Here is a 15,657-nt window from a genome sequence, read left to right on the forward strand (position 1 = left end):
TCCGGTTCGCTGTACGGATCGCATTGGTCAGCCGCGTTGGAGTTTTCAGCATGTCGGTTTGTCAGGGCGTGCCAGTGTCTATGGATGGATCGGTAACACGTTCAGAATTTTCAACCGTGTCGCGCATCCAACGAGAGACAGAGAGAGAGAGAGAAGAGAGAGAGAGAGAGAGAGAGGGAGAGGGAGAGAGAGAGAAAGAGCATGAGAAAAAATGGAAAGAGGAACAAAGACGGAGAATGAACGTGAAAGAGTACGAGATAAAGAGAAAAAGAGAGAGAGAGAGAGAGAGCGAGGGAGAGGGTGAGAGAGAGAGAGAGAGAGAAAGAGAGAGAGAGAGAGGGAGAGTAGAGAAGTGATACGAGCAGGCTTCGTGCGCACAGCACACGGAGTGTACACACAGCACGAACTTGTTCGGGTTGGGATAGAATAGGATAGGTGGGGCCGTTATTAATCTGGTGTCGAGTTGAGCACAAAGTTATATAGGAGCTCAGGAAATGAAACACGAGAAACCTCCCTCTCTGCCTCCCGCGGCCTTTCCCCTCTCTCCCCCCTCCCCTCCTCTCCTCCGGCATGTCCACCTACTTCACCACTCTCCTATCTCTCCTCCTCTTTCCAACACCATCCGAGAGTCTCCGCATCCCCCTTTCTGTCCCTACAGTCCCTACGTCCAACTTTGAATGTATTACCGGACCACCACTAAACCTTCCTCTCCTCCCGCCCACCCCTTTATCCCTTCCAGTCTCCGGTCAGATGGAGATATAACGATCACCGGCACATGAGCCATGGGCCCGCGGAGACATGCATATTTATGTCGCCTGCCTGTATTCTAAGGCCGCCGGTGACACTCGGCTTGTCCTTCCTGAACTCTTCCGCCGCGCGCAAACAATAGTAGTTGCGCAACTGTCGCGGTCAATGTGCTTGGGACAGATCTAGAAGCAGTTGCTTTGGACCAATGATAAATACTCGATGAGTTATTAATCGTACCGCACGAAGAATGTCTCTTGTCACTGTGAGAAATTTCTTATCAGAATTAAATGTATAGAGCTGTATGTATGCAAAAACGATAGCAATAAGACTCGAACGATCTATAATACATAGCGATATGGAAGCAGGTCCTTCGCTCTTAATTAATTCACTATTCTGCCCCTAATTACGGATAATAAAAGATTAATAAATCGCTCGAGCGCAAAAAGTCATGAAATATGAACGCGTGGGTTGTCGCTCAGGCTTTCAGGAGTTCTTTTGATACGTACTGCGCGTAGGGTAGAGCAATGAAATTAATCGGTTTTACACCGGCGTGGCGAGGGGGTTGGACTTGGAAATGTTGTTGGCAGTCGGGGCCGCGGGCGGAGAAAAAGCGAGAGGGGTGTCCATGATTAAAATCGCATCAGACCGTCCTTGATGCACGAAATGCCCGCGTTACCGCGTCTCCGTGCCTCTTGAGTAGCCGACGTGATCGGTATACGTGGTCGTGCGTGTATACGTGTGTGCGTTCCACACCAAGTACGAGCGAGCGTTATCTCTCCCATGCTTTTCGTCCCTCTGTCCGCCTTATTTCCAGTCCACTCTGTGCCAGCCGTCACAAAAACACGAAGCTTCGTTTGCCGCTGATGGGCTTATAATTGCGGAAATAACGTTGCTCGCTATGGCCACTACGGTGGTGGCATGAGCGCGACTTGCATGCGTCTATTTTGTCTTCCAGACTGGATTGTCATCTCCTTTTTTTACAGCCGCGCATGTAACGTAATATTAGCGGGCCCTCGAAGCGCTTAATATCGATAAAGACCCGTTGCCTCGAATAATTAATTCTCGCATTTCCGAGGAAAGCGTTTTTTAATGTTCGAACTATCGTCTGAAATTTAATGCACGGGGGGGTTAGTCGAGCAGCGATCGTGACGTACCGGCACAGTTGATCGCGCTTTTTCCCATGGGGTGGTAAGAAAGACCGGGAGGCGGGAGAGTGAAAGGCGCGTGTTCGGAGACCGAAAGAAGGAGAACGGGGGAAGGAACAGAGCGAAGACAAATGCGAGGGCCATCAGAGCACCAAGCCATTTCTGCCTCATTGTGGACTCCATTTGCGACTCTTAGATTGTCGGTGAAATATCTCGCCGCGGTGATGGAAAAATCGCTAACGTAGGGAACTGGCAAAATAAAACTAGCGGCATTTCTCACTAGTACGGACTTGGAGTTTCTGCTATCCGACACGGTAAAGAGAGTATCGTGGCAAAAACCGAAAGACGATAGAGTGGCCCGGAATACAACTTAACCGAGAAAAGTCCGAGGAAAAAACTCCGGAGAGATAGCTGTTGATAGTTTCATGTGTGTATTTGCCTTGAGCGCGATAAATATTCTCCGCCATCGCTTTTATACTTCGCATCTACTCTCGATCTCGCTAGTATCATTTGTCGAGTTTGACAGATCCGTACATATTTTATGGATTAATAATATAAAAAATATAATGTATACAGATGTACAATACGATTATAGAGATTCGTAGATTAATCGTATATAAAAAAATAACATGATTTTCTAAAGCATGTTGATTCAAATTCATTCGGGATAAAGAAACTGTGTGGCGTTTTATCAAATTACGATTGGATATATACAAATTGTAAGCGATTTTTCGTTTCAAGACACGAGCGGTAAGGTTTCGAAGACGAGGGAGAAGCCGAAGAGAGTACTAGTAATAGATGACAACGTAGAAAGAAGCAAGCGGCACATTTCTACTAGCACGATATAAAGAGAGACTTTTTTCACCTGGTGATGGATCGCTCGTGGCCGAACTGGTGTAACAGAAAGAAGAGAAGAAGAAATCACGAGCGCGAACGAAGGTTCCCTATGGGGATGTGGTGGCGTCATTAGGCTGGTCCGAGCGAGCTAATGCACCATCCGTCGGATTTCGCCGGAGGCCTTTGGAAAAACCGAGTGAGGTCAGCATGTAAGTCCAGCATGAAGAACGATGAGCGCGTAAATGGCGTCTGTAAAAGTTGCCAGACTTAGAGATTCCTACGATTTGCTCCATATTGAAAGAAATCTTTAGAATTTTTCGAAATTAAAAAAGAGGGAAACTCCGTACATAAATAAAATGATGATGATACTAAAACTTTTTTATACAAATTAAATTGAATATTTATATACTTTACGTGCGCGTTTCCCTAGAATATTAAATTCATAATACAGTTTAAAAGGTTGTATTTTTGTTGAAATACACACGCGTTATCTACAGCGAGATTTCAATGCGTGGATGCTGCTTTTCCTTTGACAACAGGACGATAAGCGAAAGCGCGAGCTATACCCGGTCGAAAGAAGGAGATAACGGATGAATGAAGAAGAAAGGAGGAAAAGGATGATCAGGGTTGCGCAGGGGGTTAAGCGCTACGAAGGGATACGAGGAGGAAAGTGTAATCCCAAACGATCAGCGTGCGGCAGATTCGGCCTTAATGAGCTCCCACAATGATAAATGATACCGTGGGCCGCGCCTCTCTCTTACCGCGTTTATCCACCAGTCGGAATAGGGTGTATCCTTGTACGGGGTACAGGTCGGCGGCGCATACACGGTTCCTCTGCGCCTGTACCAACGTACGATGGCATCCATCCTACCAACGAGGAGCCCCGATCTCTCTTTCTCTCGTTCGCGTTCTCTCCGCGCCGCGTGAAGCCTTCATCTCCGCCTACGATTCCTCAAACTCGGCCTCGGGATTGACCACTGCGAAGGAATTCAAAATGGCAACCTTAAGCTCGATCGAATCTGTCTCGTGTGAGTGACAACTATCCATCCTTCGCTTCTGGACGTTTCAATTGGATGTCTTTCGGACGTCTCGTGCACAGTGGGAATCCACGTGGGAATCGTGTTCGGAGATACCTGCGTTCTTATCGAGAAAAATCGACTTTTCTCAATTTGATGTTTATCTAAAAATAGTACTATAATATGAATATTTTTAGGCAAAGAGAATAACTAGGTGATACGTTAAATAACTATTATATTTTAATTCCTTCGATAAATTTTTTATTAGTAATTAATATTCGATTTTTTTTTGTTCTAATTGTAATGCAAACGAATTATAAAATTGAATCGCCAATAAAAAGATTTTTTTTACGTAAAAGACATCACTTATATAGGCCTGTCATTCTTTGAACGCTATTCATCATGTTCATCCTTTTCTCGAAGGTCGAAGCGCTTGTAGCTATTAATAGTCCACTTCCGAACTGACGACGAGTTATCTATTTTCGAGACATTTCAATTTTCAGGTAGCCCTTCGGCCAGTTAGGAGGTAAAGATAGAGATCAATTGTGTTCACTCCTTTAAAATCACGCACTTCAAGGTCGCAAATGACCCGAGGGACATGAAGCCTTCCTAAAATCTTACCTGGATGACTTGTAATATTAACAAGTATCGGCGAAGTAAATCAAAAACGTCAGTTTTTTTTGTTTCTTAAAATTCGTAAAATATTACAATCTATCAAATATATATTTCTTTGTAATATTTTGTTTCAAATTATACACTAATATGTATTTTATCGTTCATCGATTTATTCTGAATATAATTGGAATATTTTCATTGAATTGTGAATTAATAAATGTAGATTTTTACAATCATACAAAATCAAAGTATTTACTGTTGTGTTTAATATATCTATATTAAATATCGGAGTTCTAATTAAACCGTCGTATTAACGCTCGTCTTATTTCGGAAACTATATTCCAAGGATCAATCTGGCGCAGCTGCCGTCGATGACTAGCTGACAGGTGATTTCGTCTCGGTGAAAGAAGATGATTGCCTCATTAGAGTAACCAACTATAAGCGGATAACAAACTTGCTCTCTTTTCTTTTACTACCCGTGCAATAATTATATACAAGCAGTAAAGCAAGTGAGTTGTCAAGTATAAAACTAGAGTGTACGCTTATTGAGAATGAAATCTCCTTATCGGGAAAGACAATCTTGATGGACGCACTTATATTTCTCCACAATTTATGCGCATGGCCTCGTTATTTCTATATAGCTTTATTGCATCATCACGTTGCCTCTTATTGTTATCTAATTAATCATCGGTGGATCCATTGTCATTAGCATCTTTGCACCGTCTGTTGGGGAGATAATGGAACATTATTGTCGGAATTATTTGCCAATAATTAATTATTAAATTATTAAATTAGCATTTGCGATGTTCACGAAATTCATGCGCGATTAAAAAATTAATCGAGAGATGCGAGAGAGAGAGAGGATATCGGGAAGTCGCGATGACGAGCAATAATCTCGAGTCACGGTGACGATCCCTAGCACTTGGATCAGTAGAAAAGGCGAGCGCAATTTCCGACGTATTCCCGACTGCAACAACTGTACAAAGAACGGGGAATCTTTTCGTTTCTGTGAATGCCGTGCATTAATCAGGCGCCGCGGGCGCCTGACGTCTTAATCTGCTTAATCCTCGGTGGCCTACGCAACATCCTGCACGCCCACGATTCTATGTACGTACTAAACGCCAGGTACATTCGCGATGCGGCCTTTGTCAGGACTCGAGACTCTCGTCGTGGGATCGTTGTTGTAACAACGTGCGCGGTAACGGGACTCTGCGGTATATACAAAGTTGCAAGGCGGATGAATAATCGGCGCGATATCGATATTCGCGAGGAGAGAATTTGCACCGGTGGAAAAGAGGAACAGTTATTTCTCGAGGATTCGAGGAGGGATTAAAAATATGCGCTTGCACGCGCGCTTTCTCAACATTTCACGGTAATGAACTCGATCGACACGAGATTAATATCCGTGAGACAAAAAAATAAATCTCGATTATGCGCCAATATTTATATGCATCATGCGAAACGAAAGTACGAAGAAACTTGCACGAGACGCTTCATAAAGGATCTTTAACAAAGAAGTGAATGCGTAAATCCCGATAAATGAATGTCTCTGCTTGATAAGCGCATTAACGAGCGCGAATTTGAATTCTTAATTAAAGGTTCCTTTAGAAGAATCGTCACGTAATAAAGATAATTCAATGAACCGATGAATAAAAGGAGAGAAATAAAATTTAAGGGCGCGAAAGATCGAACGAGGACTAATCTTACATGACCGACATCGTTTCGTGGATGTCGTGCTTTCACTTCAAGGCAGGTTGACTGCAGGAGGCGATTGGTTCTCGCAGGGCTCCTCCCAGAAGCCATTAGGAGCCGAAACGGAGAAACAGCATTAATTTTAAAACCAATCCTGGAAGAGAAATCGAGCATTCGCCGCCATTCGTGCGAGTCCACGATGAGGAGAAAATCTTCCAAAAGAAGAGCCGCCTTAATTGCTCGATCGTTTTATCTCTCGCCTTTCGGAAACAAGCGATTTAGAAAATTAGAGCATCTCTAATTTACAAAATTTCATTATTTTATCAGTCATAAATCATTTGACAAGATCATATAGATGAAGAGTACTTTTTCTGAGAAAATATTAAATTTTCAAAAATTCTTTAATAATTCGTAATTCGTAAAGTAAAGTCAAATAAAGTTAAGTCTATAAATTAAGCTGATTTCATATAGAACTCTACTTCACTTTCGTACTATATGATATTTGTCATTTAGCTTTTCTTTTTCTTTTTAAATAAATTTTTTATACCATCGTCAAATATAATAACAGGCTATAGATGTATCATCGATTTTCATCAACGTTTGCGCATTTAACTAGTTACCATCTTAATAACCGGTAAGGCCGATCGTGAAATATTTAAGAAGCAACGGGGAAAATCGATGATGGAGGAAAAGGAATAGTCGAGTACAAGAGAGATGAGGAGGGATAAGGAACAGAGACGTGGAATAAGAAGAGAGTAAGGTTTAGGTAGCTACTCTCGGGTTGAAACGGAGGGAGCCGCCTTGTGTTTGTGCTCTCGCCGGGGAGCACAAAGAGAAATGGCAAGGTATTTATCAGTGCTCACCCCCTCTATACCCTTTTGTCCCCTTTTCCATCGGCTCTCCGTTTCTCTCGCCCCGATCTTGTCGTCCTCGTCCGCCTCTCTTCTACTATTACCTTGCCTTCCATTCTACATCCAAATCCATTCGCCCGGCTGCCAAACCCCTCTCTTTCCTCTCTTCCGTAAGCTCTCTGATGCCCTTTCGCGCACCACATATATGAGTACTCCATCTTCTCCTACAGAGGACTTTGACAGCTGTCTAATTCACGTTTCACATACGGTTACCTGGGATTTTCTCGTGTGTTTCCCCGGGGGCGAGCCTCGGACGTATTTCGGTGCGCTACACAAAGAGATGAGTTACAAACTCATTTTTAAAACAAAAACTTTTCTACATTTTTCGGCTACACGCTACCTACCACGCATCAGAGGAATTTTGAATGATAGCATGACACAGCCATTTCAAAGGAGCAATGGATTTGTACTTGAAACAGCTATTTTAACTTGTACATCCATTACATTTTCCCCTCATTGGAAGAAATCCAAGAAAGAGAAAGAGAGAGAGAAAGAGAGAGATATTTATACTTTTGAAAAATGTAGAAATCATGTGTGGGTAGGAAGAAACGACAATCTATGTATTTACATGATTATATACAATATTTTTTTCGTTTTAAGACAAAACCTTGCGATAAAAAAATACTCTATCAAGAAAAACAGTCATAGATCACCGTCAGTTGCAATCTTTCTTATTGTTAGTAGAAGCATCTTTCAATAACAAGCAACTTAAGATGAGTGACTTGAGATAAATACAGTCACTCGCATCTATGGGGGAAGTCAAAGTATAGTATCCGATCGAAATGACGCGAATAATATAGCGTGAAATCTATATTTGCTCTCCAAGGAATGGGGAAATTTTCGATACCTGACGAAGATAAAAGAATGACCTCTCGATTCTGTAGAATACATTCTCATACTGTTAGTCGCGGCATCGACAATTTTGATTCGTCACAAGTTCGGCCAGCAAAGGATGGAACAAAGATGGGGGAAGGAGGGAAACCGGTATTTTTAAATCACCCTTTTTTAAAGGGCGATTCGCTAAATCGACTTTGCCGTTCTACTGTAATTTCTTATCCCTCCCGCATTGAAAGCTCCCGACTTTCTTATGGGGTGCTCGCCACCCCACTTCGCTCGAAACTCTCTTCGACCCCTGGTCCGATCTCCGCCAACGAGGGGTCTTATCGGTTTCGATTATTGTTTGTTATCAGCATTTAAACATTTATGGTTCTCGGCTTTGTTGCAAATACCCCGAAATAAATTCAACGAACCATTGAACTTTAGACGCGAGATATTTTTCGTTCCCCGCAAGTATCGCGTTTGCTCAATACGTTATAGAAAGAGCGTCTGTCTTGCAATATAAAACAATTTAATTCTCGAAAAATTGATTTTTCCACACGTGACGAGCGAATAGAGTTTCTCTCACCGGATAATTTCTGAAAGAATTACAACCAATGTTAAAACCCGTGTAACTCGTGTATCGCAGTCGTGTATCTTACCGTCGCAAAAGTCGAAAGAAAATCGTAAAATTGTGTTTTGCGCTTATTCGCAGCGACATTAGCGGGCCCATACGCGAGTCAAAACATTACACAAAGTTTTTGGGAAGAGGTGGAGAAGACTAATAATCTCGAAATAATGTAAGCATAATAAATGGCCGGGCATTAGCGAAGCGCTCGGCAGCCGGCTCATATTTTCGGTGGCGCTGGCTTTGACGTAACATTACTCCAAAGTGCGTTACATATTACTACCATATATATGTATTTGTATTTTCGCGCGTGTAAGCCACGCAACATATTCTTCCAACAAGTCGTTCCAACACGGGGGGATATTACATTCTGTTGCCCGCTTCCTTCCCGTGGCGTTTGCTAACGAATATCTTATAACCAGAAATCGTCAAGAATAAATGCTCCCTCGATATAAATAAAACACGCTTAATTTCATTTCTTTCTCTCGCATTATATGAAATAAACAAGTTTTAATAATAAATCATAAAAAAAAAGAGATCGTTGCTTACATCTTTTATTTTAACCGAGGAGCAATGTTGCAATAAATATTTGATAAATGATTAAATGAATGCCGATTGAATATTTCTTTCGAGACAATGTAAAGAGGTGCGCTATTTCCGACGTAGAAACTACGGCTGTTATCAATTTAGCGGCAGCGAGTTAATCTTTGCCAGGCGCACTTGCGCGTTTTTCAAAATGCAGCTTCTTGCGATGCATCCGTCACATACGGTTACCTTTAAAATTTACTTAATTGTCCGTAATTAATTCGCCTGTAATCAGTTAATAATTATATGCTCTTAACGAATTATACTAGCAGGAAATTATTTCTAGCTGCGCGGGTAATTATGCTAGGAATTTCTACACCTTAATTGATTCGCGGAACTGCAGGAGCGCTCAGGGTTTATATACCATATCGCGGAATCAAGCATTAAAAATTATTGCCCGTATTGATTACTTCCGGGTTGTTACAAAACGCAGATTTTTCTTGGCTCTGTCCACACTATGATCCTTTTATTTCACGGACGAGACGTAAAGAAAAAGATCCGTATGATTGTCTTCACTCTTTTTACATAACATGGATTATTATTATTTATTGTGCAAAGATTAATCGACGTTATTAAAATCTTGTATAACGCAGATCTGCTATTTTAATATTTGAATTTTCTTTAAAACTACATTTTACAAAGGAAAATCACGCATGCTGGATATTTCGAAAGACCGGAGGAGAGAGGGAAGGAAGGGCGGAAAGAAGAAAAGGAACAAGATTTTCTCCTAAAGTCACGTTTGCATTCCGCACGCGACTTCTCCGGTCGAAACGAAGAACAGTCGAAGGAGAATAAGGACGGCGAGGAAGAAGAGGAGGATGAGGAGAAGGAAGAGGAGGAGGAGGAGAAGAAGAAGAAGAAGAAGAAGAAGAGGAAGGGAAGGCAACGGGGCACGCAGTCAACGACTACAGAGACTATCCGAGGTGCTGGTTGACAGCAACAAATGCCTCGGTGCAGGCAAGACGGGGAGCTCGCGCCCGGGACGCCGGTTGCAGGACCGGCTTGAGATATTACCAGGCAGATGCGGTCGCGCGCTGATCAAAGAAACGCTCCTCACTGAGAGAGATTAAATGGATGCTGGTGCGCGCCGGCAACCACCACAACGTGGCTACAAATAATAAGTCGGGAAGAGAGAAGAGGGAGAGAGGGAGGAAGAGAGAGAGAGAGAGAGAGAGAAGGGTAGACCTCTCTCTTCGTTCGCTCGCGCGGCCACCTTCCTAACTCGGACTTGATACATTCCCATCTTGCGAAGCTCCGCTCCCGTTGTGCCGGCCCCGGCTCCGTAACTCTCACCCACGTCACGTCATAACATCATTACGCCCGCGATTGGTCATGAACGAATGATTGGCCGCGCGTTATTCCAGCGTCGCGCGCGACATGCCGAGATGTATCTCGACGAGATGTCGGATCCGAAGGCACGTGTGTAAGCCCCGAGACTTTTACCAATCCCCGCGATGCTTCATCTCCGAGGAAGCTCCGAGGTTTATCGCCGGCCGTACAAAGCGAACATACGCTTCTAACCGGTGTGTAGTCATCTTTCACGTTAAGGACTTTGATTTCGTCTCGGTGTATTAATGCTCGTTTTATTCCCGGAATATCCTCCCGTCTTTTTTTTTTTTTTTTTTTTTTTTTTTGTTGAAAATAATCTCCGATCATTTGAATTCGGAGAGACGCGAGAATGCGATATCTATCGTCGATCGAATCGAAATGCGGGCGCGATCCGAGAGTAAGGCTCGAAAATACCTGCTGTAGAGGCAACGCGATATCCTCCCGCTTAAAATTCAATTAATTTGGCGGCGATGATTATCTAGTAGAGAATAATGAGAATGCATCTCAACAAGTGTTATCACCGTCGGATCTCCCTGACATCCCCCTTATTTAGGAGATAACGACGGCTGTTCGCTACAGTCACTCTTCTTGAATGGTGTTGTCATTCGTCGCTTACTCCCTGCCGTTGTCTGAGCTCCTAGAGGGTCTCTAGATGCCGACTAAACTAGCCAATGAGAGAGGCCCTCGTGGTACACCTCGCTTTCTTCCACCTACACCGCTATTTCTCCTACGCCACGCTTTATGCCTCTTTCTCTTTCCCCCTCTCTTCCTCCCGCCTGCACCTTTGCGCTGGCTTTCTCGCGATGAGATATGACTGCCACATTATCACCTGATTATGTTATCACTTTGCATCGCCCGTTCTTTTACCGCGCCAGCTAAGGATACCGTCCATCACGACCATGAGGATCTGCCGTTAGTGGACGCGGATTAGAAAACAAGATTTTTAATATTTCAGGAATGTCAATCGTTTTGCGCGTCATCATTATTATTTTTCACCTTATATAGGAGAAAAAAATTCTTATTAATAATAACAATAACGCAATATATGGACTCGATAAAGCGTAATCGAGTATAATTGACCGGTTAAAACGACAGAGAAAATTTCTCATCATGAGATTACTTGGCTTTCCGCTTTTTACCCGCCATTATATTAAAATTCGCGAAATTTAACGCTTCGAACGCCCGCGACGGATATTCGTGGTGGTTACGCGGGAATAAGCATAGGCAGTAACTGGATCCGGTATAGACATAGTCGGGATAGACCGTCGAGCAGCGGGCACCGCTGCGGGACCATCAGGTCGCCCACAGCTCATCGCCGAGCGATCACATCTCATCGCCTCGCACCATCGCCATGGACTATTACAAACAGAGCCCCCCCCCCCTTCCCCCGCCGTCGCCCGGGGTTTCCTCGCACCACCGCTCGGCTCCCAATTCCAGTCCAGGTGCCCTCTCTTTCTCCGTCGCGCTCCGTACTCTTGTTCCGGGCCCGTGTTTCAACCCCATCGCGATTCCACCTCCTGGCCCGACGTATCACTGACGCTCTATCAACATATCCGACCGCTTAGCACCTACTTCCCAGGAGTGCGATACCGCTCGTAACTCATTTGAATTACACATTTCCCTCAGTTCTGCGAAATAATACGTACGAGGATCCGCCAGAGCCGCGAGAATGCAAATGGTATCAGAGTCGGAGCGAGAGCCGGCGCTCGTCCCACTTGTAATCACCGATCGTGTGAATCCGCGCAATTTTAATCGGGCCCGAGCGAGCGGACGAATACTGTACCCCTCGGATCTGATCGGCAAGACTGTGCGATATAAACGAGCACGTGTGATTAAGCTGTAATTGAATCGTCGTTCGAATACTTTACATCGAAAATTCATGCTGTACGCTTTCACGTTTAGCTCCTGGTAATGTCCAAGAGAGGTTCAGCCAAGATGAAAGCGTTCTAAACAAATTTATTAATCGATGCGCAATATCTCGAAATAGCCAGCGCAGATTTTAACCGCTCACCAAAGTTGTCTGCATAACAATAATATGCAAAACGTATAACTAGACGTTATACGTTTTATTATGCAACATTATAGTTGTAAAATTGTCAAGAGAAACTGTACATTTTCAGCAGATATATTTCTAAGGATAGAAAGGATATCGATTATTAATGTCGCAGAGGTAGAAGCTGGCACATTAGAGATTCTCCGAATCTACGAGGAAACTTTGTATCCTCGGGAGTATTGGTAACGTCGCTCGATCAAGAAACAGAACCGCGGAAGGATATGTGAAAAGTGGTTTCTCGAGATTCCGCTGTCTACGGCTCCCTGGCGCCTCGCTTTGCTAATCGCGGCCCATTAAAACGCCCTTCTTCCGTTCCTGAGCCATGAGTTTACCAAAGCGCCGCCGCTTCTCCCCGCAAATTTTCTCGCTTTAATCTTGGCTGTAATGTCCTAACTTTCTAAACCTCAAAGACCAGAGCAACTTTCCCGGCTCGTAATAATGGGAGAATCGGACAAGTAAGGTACTCTCATTTCTTGCAACAGTTCACGGTTATTGGTTCCTCTTCTTGTACATCTAATCGTCTGCCAGAATCTCAATCGAACTGAAAAAGAAAAAAATACGTTACACGATATAAGACTCGTAGAATATCCAGAAAATAAAGTGGAGTAAATTCGCTTTAACGCGATATATTATGTGAACACTTTTTTTCGTTTAATAGACTCCGATGACGATCAATAATATGTAAAAATATTGAACAACATCCAAGTAATTATTAGAGTCTCCTTGAAGAATATTTAAATCGATATCGATTCTTATGACGAGCATTAAAAAAGTGTAAAACTATAGCTTCTTCCGTAATTTCAAAGTTTCACCATTCCAGAATTTTGGCGATCATCGAGCGGCGTTAAGCCGCGTAATTCGATGAAATAAAGCGAGATCGGCAACGGGAGAGGTTCTTACGAGGACCAATTTCCGACGGTAAGAATTTCCCTAATTATTATTGACCATTAAGGCGATGAGCGTTATTATTTTAACGTCCGCGTCTGCCGACCGGCCTCGGCTAATTTGCCTCCGTGAAATCGATTGTGCCGCGTGCGTTTGCACGTTCATAAATAATCAGAGCGTGCTTATGAGATGAAAGATCGCGCGTCCGCTCAATATTATAATAAGTTCGCTTTTTCGCGGCTCTCTAACGAATATTAATTCAGCCAACGTCGATCGTGTCAATTACTCGTACATCGGACTCGATATTCTCTCGAGACAGAAAAGGCCTCCTTTTCGCTCACGCATTCCATCTTTGATCGGTGATTTTTTTTTAATGTATCTACATAATCTCTTGTCTAGTTTATAATCGAGAATGATCAACGAACGCTTTTAACGAATGTCAGCTGATATCTGTCAACGAACATCAGCTGATATCTGTCAACGAATAATTCAATAAATGATCCAAAGCATTCGCGCGCATTCGTCCGTATATCGATCGTTATCAAACGCTCGTGTAATCCAACAGCTCTCATTAACCACCCACCGATACACTATTCGTGACAGCGTTTTACCGGCCACAGGACACGCTGAAACTGCTGATAGCAGTTTCGCGCTTTGTCCGACAGATGTCCGACAGATCGATTAGACCATCGTCGTTTTCAACCCTCTAAGCCGAGCCCCATCCGTTAGCGGCCTGTCCTTCATCTGGTCTATCCTGCGGGCATCCCTCATTGGATGTGCGCCGGATGAATTACCGACGCGACGCAAAGATGAGGGAATGAACTTCATGGCCCCCTCGTTTAAATAGGTTTATTCCGCGTTATACGCCCCCTCTCTCCCCTTCTCCGCGCGATTCTCGCAAGAGAGAAATATTTTTTTGTCAAACTTGTACTTTATCTTTATATTAAAAATTTGATTTTCCTGTTTATATTCTTTAAATATCCCACAGCTTCCTTTCAACGTTACCTTTACGTTCACTAGTAAATAAATGTTACGTAGTTGAATCATTTTATTTATGTACTATGTCATTTGATTTATCGATAAGACATTTCATATTCTAAATTAATAAAGCTTAATACGATTAATTTTTAAGCATTCTTTTTTATATTATCGTAAAATTATACTTTTTATGAAGAATATATCTATTTTTAGATACACATTTTCCTGTAAATGTATCAATTGCAAGTTTTATTAATCAATTGCAAGTTAAAACTTAAAATAGTAGTTTTCTCGTACGATGAGAGAGAAATACCGCGCTTCTCCCGTATATTAAATATTCAGAAAATCGGATCTCGGATCTGCGGAACAATATGACGGCGAATTTCTTTGAAGATTCACCGAAAGAGCCAAAGACTTTAACTCCTCCCCCAAGGCGCTAGACCGCATGATTGCCGTAATTTTGACTCATTACAATTACGCTAATGCCCAGCTATCAATTAGCGGAGGCTAAAGAGGTTCGCATTAAATATAATAGATAATATCGTCGTCGTTGCGAATCGTTCGTTCGTTTGCTATGCCTGGGGTCAGCGCAGAAATGAACGATGATAGGAACGATGATGACTGCTATGAATTAAGTTTCCACGATAAATCTTAATGACTAAATTATATACGTCTACAAGGGAACGGTAGACGTTTGTTCCACAGTAGCTGAGAAAATATTGTTTAAATGTCCAAATTTATGCCATAAAAACAAGAGAAGGAACGTGTCATAAATTGCTATCATTTTTATTACTTGGAAGTGCATTAAATAAATTAATTCAACGTATATTGAATTATCGATCGTATATTGAATTATCGTGTGACGCGACATATTTTGAAGAAATCAATTAGAGAAACACGCAATGTTTATTTCTGAAATAAATTATTCAAGTACATATCGACAAAGATAAAAAAGAAGGAGAGAGAGAGAGAAAGGGAAATAAATCTTTTATTTATAAATTAATTAAATTGAATGTTGAAACGTAAATAACGGAATTCCATGTTGCACTAGTCATTAATTCTCGGTATGAATGACGGGCGAGTATCAGAAGATATTCTTTTTACCGCAGTTGTGGAAGATAAACGGAGAGTAGGTTCAACGCGCGCGCGTTTCAAAGCACGTGCTATAATTCCATTCGGGTGGAGATCTCGGCGAGTAGCGGCGTGGATGTAAACTTGATTTTCCTTGACTTGCTCGCATCTCTTTGCCAGCTCGCGTCTGTGATCGTGTGTGCATTCTTAAAGTAACACTATCTTTCTCGGGTCCATCCCGGTCTAGGCTTCGGCTCTTTTTGCTCTCATCTCGTAAATATATAAAACAATCGCGATGCTCTCTCTCGCGACTCGAGTTCTTGTTGCAACAATCGATAAATTTATCACG

At 42.7% G+C, this 15,657-nt stretch overlaps 1 protein-coding gene and 1 long non-coding RNA gene across 4 annotated transcripts in view; one reads left to right on the top strand and one right to left on the bottom strand.

The window, feature by feature from the left end:
* Nucleotides 1-15,657, top strand: part of LOC105252408 (pre-rRNA-processing protein ESF2-like) — an 83,891-nt gene that overhangs the window by 63,111 nt on the left and 5,123 nt on the right. For 2 of the 3 annotated variants that reach the window (XM_025410379.1, XM_025410378.1), the window contains exon 4: nucleotides 9,635-10,635. The exons of the other annotated variant lie outside the window; for it this stretch is intronic. In XM_025410379.1, the coding sequence (XP_025266164.1) occupies nucleotides 9,635-9,926 (292 nt within the window). In that variant the 3' untranslated portion in view covers nucleotides 9,927-10,635. Of the gene's footprint in view, nucleotides 1-9,634; nucleotides 10,636-15,657 lie in introns of those variants that run through there. 3 annotated transcript variants of the gene reach the window in all.
* LOC112638503 lies at nucleotides 4,629-7,210 on the bottom strand. The gene is made up of 3 exons (XR_003123059.1): nucleotides 6,916-7,210; nucleotides 6,068-6,312; nucleotides 4,629-5,083 (listed from the first exon to the last, which is right to left on the bottom strand). It is a non-coding gene; the product is annotated as an uncharacterized LOC112638503 (long non-coding RNA).

Source organism: Camponotus floridanus, unplaced genomic scaffold (assembly GCF_003227725.1).
Source record: "Camponotus floridanus strain SB8 unplaced genomic scaffold, Cflo_v7.5 scaffold31, whole genome shotgun sequence".
NCBI lineage: Eukaryota > Metazoa > Arthropoda > Insecta > Hymenoptera > Formicidae > Camponotus > Camponotus floridanus.